This window comes from Panthera tigris, chromosome C2 (assembly GCF_018350195.1).
Source record: "Panthera tigris isolate Pti1 chromosome C2, P.tigris_Pti1_mat1.1, whole genome shotgun sequence".
NCBI lineage: Eukaryota > Metazoa > Chordata > Mammalia > Carnivora > Felidae > Panthera > Panthera tigris.
In genome coordinates, this window is record NC_056668.1 from 364,256 (window position 1) to 378,118 (window position 13,863).

The following is a 13,863-nucleotide window of genomic DNA, read 5'->3' on the forward strand; positions in this document are numbered from 1 at the left end:
GGGGACCTGACACCAAACGCCGGCGCCAGCCTTGTGCACGCTCCTCACGGAAGAGGCGGGGCTCGCGGGGGCGTGGCCGGAGCCCACGCGCTCACCTGTCCACTGTCTGGCTGACGAAGCTGGTCAGGAGCCCGGCGGCCCAGAGCAGCTGCTGCCGGACCTTCTCCAGGCTGAGCCGCTGCTCCTGCAGCCGCGCCGACTCCGGGCACTGGCGCTGGCGGGCCTCCTCCTTCGCCTCCAGGTCCTGAACCGTCCGCTGGAGCTGCCGGATCTTGTGCTCATCACGCTGGCGCCGCAGTTCCAATTCTCGCTATTGTCAACGGCAAAACAACAGACGGGCCCTTCGTGCGCACGTTCCCGAAGCAGAAGGCAGAAGCCCAGCCCTCAGCAGGGGGCGGCCCCTGGCCGGCACCCTCCACACGGGGCGTGGAGTCAGGGCAGCCCCCCTGCCTCAGACGGACGGGGTCTCGGTGGTGAAGGCTCGACCTGCATTTCTGAGAACTGTCAGAAATGTGTCACCAGTGTGAGGAGGGGACGCCACATGCCGAAACAAGGAGGAGCCTTCACGGGCCCCAGTTCTGGCACCCGACCTTGACGTGCGCGCGCACACACGCCAACACACGGACACGGGCAGGGTCAAGCACCTGCACTAAGTGCAAACCGCCTCACTTACAAAATGCCCTTCAGCACGGAGTGTGCCGGGTGCCTGGGAGAAAGCGGACAGTCCCCAGCTTCCTGCCCGACACGGGGATCTGGGCCCCCTCCAGGGAGACAGAGGGAGTCACCTGGTGGAAACCCCTCTGGGCGGCCATAAACGTGACAGGGGCGGCCCGGTGGAGCTTCCGTGGGTGAGGAGGCCCCAGGAGAGGCGGGAGGCGGCACCGTGTCTGGAGACAAGCAGACAGATACCCGCGGAATTGGCAGGGAACCTCGGGTGCCCAGAACCCGGCCCGGGCCTCCCGCGACGCGCCCCGTGCATCACGGACCACAGGCTCTTCCTGGCATCGCTCGATTAACGCTCCAGCCTCGTGAGGACACAGGGATCGTTACTTTTCTATTTTCCAAGTTAGGAAAGCAACATACCAAGAAACCTACAGGTTTATGTTTATAAGTAAAATAAAAAATAACATAAATAAAATAAAAAATTAAACTTATTTTTTTAAAAATTTTAACCATCAACAGTGAAAATAACACCAAAGGGGCTACATCAATCACTTCAAATTCTTTCCAAGATGCATCATGAAGAACAATTACTTATTTAACTTAGGAAACATTTTCTTTGCATTTTTTAAGCAATCACGTTACCACTCGTTTTAAAAAAAAAAAAAAAATCAAAATTCAATAATAGGGTTTGGCTGAAAACTTTAGAGACAGTTTGGGAAAGTCCATAAGAGGCACACGAAGGCTACAGGCCACTGTTCCCATGGAGAAAGAGTAAACACACACACACACACACACTCTGGAACACGTTTGGGGATCCTGTGTGACGAAGGCCCACCTGGGGCTTGACTCTACTTGCTTCCTTCACAAAACAACATGGGGTGCTTCCCGGCCGCACGGCGCCCATTCTGTCACACCTCCAAACTACTCCTGCGTTTCCAAGACTCTGGGCGGTAAATGCAGCCACTACAGAAAAGGGCTGCTTACGCCACTGCGAAGGCCACGTGCCACAGCAAAACATATTGCCGCTGACACACACCGCAGCGCGGACGAGCCCCAAAAACATCAGGAAAGGAGTCAGACAAGGAAAGGCCACGCGGGCGGGGGGGGCGGGGGATGGTTCCTTCATAGGAAGGTCCAGCACAGGCCAATCTGCAAACAGACCGTAGACTCGCGGTGGCCAGGGCTGGAGGAGGAAGTGAGGGTGAGCGCTAACAACATGGGGCTCAACACGGGGTGGTGAACACAATCTACAGCTGGCTGTGGTGACGAGTCCACAGCTCTGAGTTTGTACTAAAACTGCAAAGGACGCAATTCAGGTTGGTGAACTCCACGTATCTCAGTGAAGCTGTTAAAACATACTGATCACACTCCCCACATGAACTTCCAAAACTAATTTTATACCATTTGGGGGTCTGATTTATCTTTGTAACACTTAGAAATCTAGACTTTTGATTTTAGAAACACACAGTCATTTCTCAAACATTTCACGGCAGGCTAACCACTGAAAAGACCAGGCCGCTGATTTTCCTTATGTGTTTTTAAAAAATATTTTTAGTATATGTGCTTCCAAAGTGAGCACTAAAAAAGATTTTTAAAGAGGGCAAAACATATGTCAATCCACATGAAGACACAGGATATAATTTTCTCAGAAATAAAGGCTCTGGTTGGCATAAAATATATCTAAAAGTAACGTTTTATCCAAAAAATAAAAGGAACACTTCTCAACCTGTGAGGCAAAAATCATCCCAATATGAAAATCAAAGACACCACAACTTTATGGGGTGCCTGGGTGGCTCAGTTGGTTAAGCGTCCACCTTTGGCTCAGGTCATGATCTATCTCATGGTTCATGAGTTCGAGTCCCATGTCAGGCTCTGTGCTGACAGCTCAGAGCCTGGAGCCTGCTTCAGATTCTGTGTCTCCCTCTCTCTCTACTCCTCCCTTGCTCATGCTCTGTCTCTCTCTCAAAAATAAACATAAAAAAAAAAGACACCACAACTGTAAAAGTACAGACCAACATCTCTCATGAACATAAATGCAGAATCCTTAACAAAATACTAGCGAACCGAATCCAGCACGATATAAAAAAGAACCCTACACCAAAGTTAAGTGGGATTCATCCCACGAGTGCAAGGCTGGCTCCACCGGTGAAACCCAACGAGAAACACGACATTAAGAGAATAAAGGGCAAAAACCATAGATTTCAAGACACCAAAACCACAACTCCAGCTCACTCTCAAGACTGAAAACAAGACACAAAAAGTCTGAATAAAACAGGTACCCTGAGAATCTCCTCTGATGAAGGGCAGCTGTCACAGCTGGGGGTGGAAGACGGGTAACAGGCTGCAGCACCTCCACTCAGCACTGCAGGAGGGACGAAAGGCACCCGGACCGGAAAGGAAGAAGTAAACCTACATCTCCGTGCAGGTGACGTGATCTCATATGCGGAAAAGCCCAAAGGACGCATCAAATGACTGGGAACAACAAACAAGCGCAAGGGCACAAGATGCAAGATCGACAAGGCCCAACGGCATTGCTCTAGGCCAGCAGGGAACCATCTGCTCACGGAAAGAAGAAACCAGTTCCGCTTACGACAACAGCAACCCCTAATAAAACGCTCAGAACAACAGAACCACAGCATTAACGCTCGTCATCTGAAAACAGCAAAACGCGGCTGAAAGAAATCAAAGACCTGAACGCGCGGACAGACTTCCAACCTCACAACCCGTGGAGGTAACATCGCTCAGGTGGCCTCACCCCCCCAAAGTGACCTGCAGAGTCAAGGCTGGGCCCCAGAACCCTACGGTCCCCGAACACCCAAGCCCCGACAACGAGCGAGGTTGGAGACTCGTGCTTCTCGACACGGAAACCTACAAAGCTGCAATAACCAGGGGGCAGCAGGGGACAGACGCACGGACCAGCGGGACAAAGGAGCGGCCCAGGTTCAGGCCCCCGTGCGGCGCTCTCGGCCCCCTGGCTTGCTGCTGGGTGCCGACACGGTCGGCGGCGCTCTCACCAGTCTCTCCTTGTCTCGAGCCTGCCTCTTCTCCACGTCGGCCCGGCCGGGCCTCGTCTCTGCTCTCCTCCTTGCGTCCTTGTGTCCTTCCCGTGCAGCCAGCCTCGCCCGTGAGCGCTTTAATCCTGCCTGCTGCTGTGAGGAACTCTCCCCCTCTGTTGGCTCCTGAGCCTGGGCGGGCTCCACAGCGGAGGTCGGCGCGCCCCTTACCTCCTTCTCCCTCTCGATCTCCGCACGCTGCTTCTGCACGTCGGCCACCAGCTGCCGCTGCACCTGCTCCAGCCTCGCCTGCAGCTCCGCCACGCGGGACTTCTCTTCCTTCAGCTTCCTCAGCAGAGCGCGATGCGCCGGGGCCTCCTGTGCTCGGCCGCTCAGCTGCTCCGTCAGGAGGCGCTCGTGGCGCAGGGCCGTGGCCAGCTCCAGCGACCGGTCCTTCTCGGCCTCCAGGCTGCGCCGCAGCTCGGACAGCTGGCTCCGCTCCCGCGCCAGCAGTGCCTCACAGCGCGAGGCCTCGATCCGCAGCTCCTTCTGAAGGTTGTCCTTTGCCGTCTGCTCGTGCTTCAGTGCAACGCACAGTCTATTACTCTGAGCGTGCTGCTTCTCCAAAGAGACTCTTAGCTCCTGTATCAGGGAAGAGATGGGAAAAAGCAAATCAAGAGAAGTGTCAAAACCATCTTCCTGCCCCAATTTCTGTTCATATTATTCAACCCAGCAATTACGCTTTTTTATCCCACAGGTACAAGAAAACCATGTAACGGTTCTTCTGTTACTTTGCCGTTTTTATTCAGGGATGAAGTACTTTCCTGAAGCAGTGTTCAGTAAATGCCCACCTTCCCTAGAACCACAACACCCTGGACACTCGGACACACGATGTTTTCGCCAAGCCACAGTCCCCGGGTGGGTGAAAGACGCTTTTGCCCAGCGCTGGGACTGAGGAACACAGAGCACCTGCCAGACCCGTGGCCATCAGAGATGCCAAACAGCATGCCAATTCACACACACAACCTCCACTGCACAGAGAAGCCGGGTCACTGCCATTTATGCAGCCTGACACGCACTTCTGAGGCTGTGCTCCGTGCGGCCAGACAGTGGGAGTTGCGAGCACCCGTCCGTCACCACGAAGACGCTGCTGTACCGCAGACGCAGGCCTGCTCCGCTGCTGTTACACCCTGCCACCAGGCACGTGACCACAGGGAGACGGGGCGCCGGGCCCTGTGAGGAGCTGCGCTCCCACCCGCCAGCCCCACTGCCCCCCACCAACCCCCCCACCTGCCAGCCCCGCGCCCAGGCACCTCCAGGGTCTTGGAGCTCTGGCCCTCCCTCTGCAGGTGCTGCAGCTGCTCCTCCTCCAGCCGGCTCTGCAGGGCGCGCTCCTTCCCGCGCTCGCTCTCCAGCTCCTGCAGCGCGGCCTTCAGGTTGCTCTCCTTGCTGTCCAGCACAGACCTGTGCAGGAGAGGCAGTGACACACCAGGCTGCGGCGCCTGGGCCGTCGACAGACCCCGGGCACCTATCACAACACGCGCACACGCCGCGTTCCTCGACAAAAGTGCGGACAGAACCGGGGAGCCAGGAGGTGCTGTGTGGGAGGAGGGTTAGGGCCCCCACCTCAGCTGGAGGACCTCCTTCTGCGCCTCGCTGAGGGATGCCAGCAGCCTCTCGTTGTCCTGTTTACACTCGCGGAGCTCAGATCTTAAGTCTCTGACGACGGTCTGCTCTACCACCAGGAGCTTCCGAACGCTGCTGGCTTTCTCTTGCTCTTCATTCAGCGTTTTCTGTACGTCACTTGCTATACGTTTTTCCTGCTCAACCTTGTAGGCCAATAACTCAACTGAGAAAGACGTTAGGGGACATAAGATACCATTACTCGTGAATCCCGGGTGAGCTGTACAAATGATTTCACAAACTGAAGACAAACCGGTACGGAGAGGGAGATGTATTCACTCTCAGGGAAAATGAGTTTTCCAGGCCGATGGCCAGGACACCGGAGGCTCACTCCCTCCAGGCCTCGGGGCACCTAGAGTCGTGCAGGCAGAGGGGCCGTGCAGACCAGAGGATGGGACGTGGCTCCCCAGGGCCAGCTGTTCAGGTCCGGGGTCTCCTGGAGGCAGGAGTGAGGACTGAGCCGAGATGGACGTGCGCGAAGACCAGGTGTGACCGTCTCCACAGTCGCCCTAAATCGCCACCTCACCCATCACTCCAACACTTCGTGCTTCCCAACAGAGACTGACTCGACCCTAGCAGCTTCCCCAGAGAACTCTCCCAAGACTTAGCAAAGAAATAACCCTGGTTCTCTACAGTCTCCCGGGGAAAAAGGAAGGGGAAGAGACGGTCAATCCTCCATGAGGCTGGCACTACTCCCACACCAGAACTCAAAGACTGGAAGCTACACACCAGTAGCCCTCATGCATTTAGATGCAAAATACCAGGAAGTCCGGCCCAGAAATGCTCACGAGGTAATGCAACATGGCCCAAACACAAAGCATTGCAAGGCCTGGCCCATCATTCAGCACCCAGCACTAGGAAGAGAAGGGGCTGTGCAGGTGGATGAAGAGCATGTGCAGAGACCACTGCTGGCAGCCTGTGTGAGGGTGTGAGGCGGAACACCTCTCCCATGGCCGGACGCCTGCCACGGTGGCACGCGACGGCCTAACCGGAGCAATCAGCAGGAGGAGGTGGCAGATGGAAAGGAGAAAACAAAATGCTTTTTATCCAGAGATGATGTGAATATCTGTAAGAAAGTCCCAAGGAACCTAAATTAACATAAACGCGTACAACAGGCTGCTTAGACCTGGTGCAAGCCCCAGGGACTCCCAGACACGGTCCTGCTGGTGCCCAGCGCTCACACCAATACAGACCCCCCGCTGCCTGGGCGGCGCCACAGAGTCGCTTCTCCAGGAGTTCTGTGAACTAAGAAATGCCGAGGCCGGTGGTCCCCATGCCCAGGGACCCGGACAGACCAGCCCCAGTGCTGGGCAGCGGGAGGGGCGGTGCTCACCCTGCCTGCGCAGCTGGTGCTCCTGCCGGCTCCCGCGGGCCTCCGCGCTGGTCAGCGCCGCACACAGCTGCTGCAGCTTCTCCTGGTTCTGCAGGTGAGTCATCCGCAGCTGGGCGCGCAGAGCCTGGATCTCGGACAGCAGGCTGCTCCGGTCTGACAAGCGAAGGTGCTCCAAGGACTTTTCCTGCAGGTATCCCCGGAGCCGGGGTGGCAAAGGAGGGAGAGCAGGGTCACAGACATGGCCACGTGGAGGAGCACCCCCTGGACGGGGGAGCAGGGAGCACGTCCCAAGCGGGGGGGAGGCTGGGCCAGGCCGGCATCTCCAGGCACAAACAGCCCACCGTCCACAAATTCTTGCTTCCAGCTTCATGGGCACAAGCTTGGGGACCGAGCAAGAACAAATTCACAGGACAAAGGTGGCCCCTGGGGACCTTCAGGCCTCACTTGCACCCTGGTCTGTGCCAGAGGCTGCTCTGACCTGCCACAGACCCTGCATCTGGACTCTAGTGCCCTCTCCTACAAGGGACCTTGGGGAAGCAGGGCCCCCAGGGCCCTCACAGTGCCGGGCTCCCACGCACAGCCTGGGCCAGACCACTTAGCACCACTCTGTTTTCAAGGAAAGGCAGGATATTTCCAGAATAGATTCTATTTGCACACAGACAGGACTTCCTCCTCAGTCACTACCACACTCCAAGGTCAGGGGAAACACAGGGACCAAAATTCACCGTCAGTGGCTCTGGGCACTAAATCGAGGCACGTGCTCACCTGCTCCTGGACCACCTTCTCTAGCCTCTGCAACAGGGAGCTGTGGTCCCCGGGGTCAGAGCCGCAGGGCCGGGGCTGCAACTCGGCCCTCAGCATCTCCCGTTCTTTTCCAAACGCCTCCTGAACGATCTGTAGAAACTCTCCTCTCCAGTCGAGGCACATGTCAGGAAACTCCTAAAATATTGGAGCGAACAGTTCGGTGTTTCCATAAATGCACCCTGCAGGCTGAAGCACACCACCCAACAGAAGACCACAACCAGACCAGGGCACGAAAAGCCAAGCCCGCCATCGTGAACGAAGAAGGTGCTGAAGGAGACAGCAGGTAAGACTGAGAAAACGTTGGTAGGCAAACCTTCTTCCCCACCGCTGCTCTGCCAGGCCCTGGGGCGGGTGCCCGCTGACTGGCCGCTCCCGCCCCCACTGTAGGCCTGGGCCTGGCACTGCCCTCTTGCCCACCGCTCCCTCCGCCCCCTGTGGCCTTGGCCAGGGTTCAGCACCTGGCTCTCGCTCTGTGCCACCCCGGGTCCTTGGTTGCAAAGTGGGCACTGAGACCCTGTGGGCTCAGGCCCGGCCCCATGTCCTCCTCCCACTGAGCCCCGCCACACATCCTCCCATGGCCTCTCTTGCCCTTACAGGGCTGGAATGTGCTGGCAAACATGACTGAGAAGGTGACTAGCCAGCACGGCCCCTGTGTCCACTGACGACCCTGTTGTTCCCTTTATTCCACTCATTTGGCCAAGCAACTCACTCAAAGTGCTCCATGCCCACAGCCTATTTTCTTTCAGGCAGAATGCCACCATACCTTCTCTCCCTTTAGGAGTGTGGGGCTCGGATGCCTCCTCAGGGCCGGGATTGCCTCCAACAGGCCAGGGCCTTCCCTTGGGAATCGCTCGAGGGAGGCACTTGGCTCGCCCTTGCTCAGGGCGCTGGGCGGCCCACGGTACTCGGACAAGGCCAGTATGTGGTGGCTCTCATCACACACCATCTGCAGCAAAGCCTGCAACGGGACATGCATTTCAGAAAGAGGGAAAAGAAGCTTGAAGCTAATCATGCATTCAGCACCCTGCCCACCACTCACGAACGCTCACTAGAGCCACCCACATAGCACCCCCATGGCTTGTATCAAAGAGCAGATTCTGCTGTTCTGTGAGATTTTCAAACTTTCCTCCCCCGTAACCTTCAGAGACTGCTAGAAAACCGGTTTGAAGGACAATTTCTGCTTAAGCTACTCCAAGGATGCCCCACCAGGGTCTGCACAGTGGATGCCACCCCTGCCATCCCTTGACTAATGCTGGGTGGGGCTCATGGTGGGGCCTCCCCAGAGCTGCCCCCAGGTTGGGGGCAACACGGTGTCCAAAGTGACCATGACGGTCCTCACTCCACGTGCAAAGATTCACTCAAGGGGCATGTTAGGCCTAAACTCTGGAGAACAGATGGGAATAGATGTCTCAAACAGGGAAGTATGAAAGTAGCAACGGGAAGCTATAACAGAGTACAACTATTTAACCAGAAATAGGTTTTGCTAGGACTTTAATGATGGGACCCAAAAAAGTAAAATACTAACACAAAAGTACAAAACACCCAAACTCCACGTTACGCTTACCTTAAAGACAATTCTCTTTAATAACCCTAGAAACACTTTTACTTTAAAAAACCTTCCGTTTGTTAGACGCCAGGTCTAGCGACCCAGATGGCGGCCCCCGTGGGTGCGGCTGGAGGTCTACGACCTCCTGCATCCACCCATCCACCCTCATCCTCTGCTTGCAGAGACAGGGAGGGCTGACGTGGCTGCAGATGACTGTCACTTGCCACCTTTTCAACGCTCTCCTGATAAACGCAGAAAGAGCACCAGTGGCGAGGGAGGTACTCTGCCCGCACCTTTCCGAGAGCAAAGCTTCCAGTGAGGCCACCGCATCCCTTCAGTGATGTCACAGGACCCCCCGGGCCCGATGCTGGCTGGGGCCTGGGGTCTGCAATCGGTTTGGACCTTGGGTACCACAGATATAACCACTGGGTCCGAGGAGGTTCCAGAACCCTGTCCTCAGGACTGGCATTCTGTTCAGGGACCTGCATCGCTGTGACCAGCCCACCCTTCTCGTGACCTCCCACGTCAGCCTGTCACTCGGGTGTCCCTGTCTGCTCCAGCTGATGCTCAGTGCGCCACAGGCCAATCACTCGCCCCCATTCATAGCTGCTTCCAGCAGGGCTCCTGAGGAGCCCAAACTCAGGGACCCCCCCCACCAGTATCCCCAGCTTCAGGGCCCCCAGAGCCGTGACCACACCGCGGTCCTGAGACTCAGCCCCTGCGGGCACCACTCTGCCTCATGGGGCCAGCTCTCAGACGACTTGACTCTTGGCGCAGTCGTCCCTCACGGTGAGCAGTGTGGCTTCACGCTCCAGAAACACAGGTGGCAACTTAAACCAGAGTGACCTGAGAAACCTCCCAGAAAATACCCAGACATCAGGAATACTGAAGTCGCCGGTTCCGACTGAAGCGAACAGAGAACTGCAGGCTAACTTCCCAGCATCCACGCAGCCCCCTGCAGGCAACCTCGGTTGCTTCGCAAAAGGGCTCCAGGGCAAGTACTGGGCTTCTTTCTGGTTTTCCTTTTTCAATCACCTAGTGTTAAACCTCAAAGCCTAAGTACATAGAATTGTCATCAGAACCACGTTTATTCCTTAAAAATTACAAACTCCTCTAACATGAGACTGCCTGGATTGGAAACACTAACAGAACATATCTTTAACATTCTATGTCATGTAGAAAATTAAGGAATGCAAAAAGGAAATTTAAAAAAACAGCCAAAAAACATACTCCCATATCAAAAAAATTTTTGAGAGAGAGAGAGTATGAGCAGGGGAGGTGGAGAGAGACAGAGAGAAAGACAGACAGACAGAGAGAGAGAGAGAGAGAGAGAGAGAGAGAGAGAGAGAGAGAGAAATCCCAAGCAGGCTCAACACTCAGCATGGAGCCCGCCCAACACGGGGCTGGGATCATGACCTGAGCCAAAATCACGAATCGGACACTTAACTGATTGAGCCACCCAGATGCCTCTCCAATTTCAATTCTTAAAGGAGCAAGATGCACACAATTTTGGAGATTTTACTTAACATCAAAATCATTTTCTTTTGATGGCATTGTAATAGCAATGTAACAGGAATGTTTTCACCATGTGAATAAAACACAACAGTGACATTGTATTGGTTTGCTTATTCAGCCAAGTCTATGCCAGTGGTTTTGACGAAAAATGATTCATTGAACTGGTGAGAGAAAAGAAAACTTATTAAAAGTTCTGGGTGATGGAGGCGTTAACCAATCTTACTGTGGGATCACTGTGTAAACAACGTGTGTATTAAACCAACACACTGTATACCTGAAGCTTACACAGTGTCACATATCAATTAAAACTAGAAAAAGTGTTTTTAAATTCTGCTCCCAGTTCAGCTGCAGCAAGCTGAGTGTGGCTTCTCTCCTCCCTCCTCTGGTGAGAACCAGGCTCTGACCCCAGGGCACAAGGGGCTTTAGCTCTGTGGAGTTTGGCTGTGAGAGGTCACCAAGGGCCCAGCTCCGTGACCTGGGGACCAGCAGCAGTGGGCGAGCGGGGCTGCAGCAGGTGGTTCACACAATGACTCCCTGTCAGCAGTGGGTCAGTATGAGCCCAGCTCGTCAACGGGGCTGAGGACGGCTGGTCTTGGTGGCCGTGTGACCAGGTCTGCCAATGAAAGACGGGGGGTGAGGGCAGGGGACGGGAGGGATATTCCTGGAAAACAGCCTCAAAGGAAGCACTGGGCCCATGCTTTGCCTGACCCTAGAAGTGCCACAGGCTTCCTGTTGGTGGCACAGGGAAGGAATGAGCGAGTGTGGGGACGCTGGTGGCCTCTCTAAGTATACACTTGGAGCCAGCGCACCAGGAGCCAACTCCCAGTATGGTCCAGTGATAAATGTTGTGTGCCGTTCAAGCCAGCTGAGTCAGAGCTCAGGCTGCCCATCAAAACTGCCAGCACTGCTACACGGGTGCAGATAACCTTTCTTCTCAAGTGTCAACTTCAGGGACACACAGAAAAGAGCGGAGAGCAGAAGGCAGAATGGTCTAGGCCCTGAGGACACAGAGACAACCCCTCCCGAGCAGCAGCTCCCACAGCAGAGAGTGGGCTGGGCTCTCCAATGTGGCCCCGCAGCCCTGTGTCAGCAGAGTGGGTCATGCGGTCCCTGCTCCGCTGCTCGGTCCCAGGCAGGCACCTGGTGGAGGGCGGCCCAGTCACGAGCACAGGCCCCAGTTGTTTTAGGAAAGGCTAAAGGTCAATCTCCAAAACCAAACAAAACTTACAACCACTTCTCCCCAGAGGGTCATGCACTGTGATACCTGAACTCAATTCAGGAAGATTAACCTTACTTTTTGCCTTTTGTGATTCACCACAACAGCCACCCCTGAAAGTCCCCTGTGCGCTGTGCCGCAGCAGGTGCAGGAAGAGCTGGTCCTGCTCTCGGGACCCCAGCGCCCGAAGCTCCCACAGCCCTCCCCTACCCCCCCACCTGCCATGCTGGGCTCTCGCCTGGGATACCTGATCCCAAGCTCCCCACGCCAGCAGCCTCTCCCCCTGTGGAAAAACGTTAGAGCACAGCGAGACCCCACGCAGCTGGCCCTGTGGTGTGACGCACGCACCCTGACGTGGCACCCACAGGGCAATCACGGCGGCCGCACACGGAGGCCCATCGACACCGCGCACCCTGCTCCCGCCAGCCCTTACCTTCACTTGTTTCGGATGGACTTCCTTCTCCTTCATGGCTTCCAGTGGCTGTCGGAACCTTCCAGAGGCGGGAAGCAGCACCACAGGACTTGCTGTGGGGGCATCGAGTCTTCCCGAACCTTGGCTCAGCATGTCTCCAAACCCCGAGCCATCACCTAAAAACACAGCACAAAGTCAGGGTCTACACTCCAACTCTCTGGCAGTGTACTGGGGGACACCCTGCAAGTGCCAGAGATGTGGCCAGACCCCTGCTTCATGGTGCCACATGAGGCCCTGGCCCTGAAGACGACATCAACAAACCACCAAAGACGGCAAAAACATGTTTATAAACACCTAAGACTACACAACCACACAGATGAAGAAAAAGTTTTCACGTTTACCCTGTTAACACCTGTGACTCCAACATAAAACCCTTCGTGGTACCTTGGTTCATGTTTACTCTTGTGCAAAAGTATGTCTCCTTATTCCCCGAAGACAGGACAGAGCCCGCAGGGCTCACACGGCAAGCACCTGCAGGGCCTGCCCAGCACACCCGGAGGCGGCTGTGCAGACATGGAAGACGCCAGCCCGAGGCCCCCGTGCAGGCTGCGGGACGAGCAGCAAGCGTCTGGCCAGGAAAAAGTGAACACGCCTGATGGGGTGGGTGGAGACCAGCCCTGAGAGCAGCCACCCTAAACCGGAGAGCCCTCAACAGTCTAGCATCTGAGACACCAGGAGCTCCTGATGGGAGGCGCCTCAGAAAGGAATGGGACACCGCTCAACAGCATGCGGTAGGTCCCTGAGCCTGCAGCCCGCCGCCAGTCCACGGAGACCTGGAAAGCGGAGGGGGGCATCCTAAGAAAAGCAGGGTCAGTCCTCGCAACTGCTTCTCCGACTGGCGCCAAGCTCGGGTGGGCATGAGGGGCTCAGTGTCCCCAGCAAGGCCCCTCTGAGCACAGAGCTTCCAGTGAGTTGCTGACGACTGCCCTGCTACGAAGCCGAAGGCCTCAGACACGCCAAGGAACACTCAGACACACAAAACAACGTGAAGCAGAGACTCAAAGAGCTGGAGGAAATACAAAAAAGGCAGCAAACACAAGAAAACTTCAGAAAACCCAGAAGATCTTCAGAGAAGTAAGAGAGAAAATATTATTCGTAAACAAGGAAAGGAAGTTTCAAGAGAAAGGAAAAGAGGATGAGAAAGAACAACTCTTGGAAATTAAGACACAGCAGAAATGGGAGCATTTGATGTGAAGATTAAGGGATAAATTCTCACAAAGCTCTTCAACAAGTAAGAACGTAAGTACAAAGAAGTGGAAACAGAAAAAATGAGAAAATAAGAAAATGAGTCCAGTGATTAACAGGAAGTATGGCAAGATGAGAGCCACAAGGAAGTGACCCACATCCCAGGAAGAAGGAAGACGCACTCAGGGCAGAAGGACTTGTTCCCGGTAAGCCGGCAGCGCTGCGCCCAGGTGCTTGGCGGCAAGGGACCACCGTGGTGCTGGGTGACATCAGGGTCTGGATGGCAGGCAGGCAGGCAGGCACTCAGGAGTCTGAAGGAACATGACTTGTCACCCATGAGTCTGCACCAAGCCCAAACTATCAACAAACATCAAGAAGGTGCAGACATTCTCAGAAAACCCATCTCACACATGCTTTTTCTGCAAATGCTTCTAGAGAACACACTTTGTCAAA

At 55.3% G+C, this 13,863-nt stretch overlaps 1 protein-coding gene across 7 annotated transcripts in view; it reads right to left on the bottom strand.

Moving 5' to 3' along the window:
• Positions 1–13,863, bottom strand: part of PCNT (pericentrin) — a 134,825-nt gene that overhangs the window by 15,972 nt on the left and 104,990 nt on the right. For 5 of the 7 annotated variants that reach the window (XM_042957273.1, XM_042957271.1, XM_042957274.1 and 2 more), the window contains 9 exons: positions 12,187–12,341; positions 8,240–8,434; positions 7,438–7,611; positions 6,673–6,856; positions 5,283–5,505; positions 4,970–5,120; positions 3,678–4,298; positions 786–887; positions 96–310 (listed from right to left, as the gene is read on the bottom strand). In XM_042957273.1, coding sequence (XP_042813207.1) covers positions 96–310; positions 786–887; positions 3,678–4,298; positions 4,970–5,120; positions 5,283–5,505; positions 6,673–6,856; positions 7,438–7,611; positions 8,240–8,434; positions 12,187–12,341 — 2,020 coding nt within the window. The remainder of the gene's footprint in view (positions 1–95; positions 311–785; positions 888–3,677; positions 4,299–4,969; positions 5,121–5,282; positions 5,506–6,672; positions 6,857–7,437; positions 7,612–8,239; positions 8,435–12,186; positions 12,342–13,863) is intronic. The other 2 variants (XM_042957276.1, XM_042957275.1) reach the window with 2 other exon arrangements.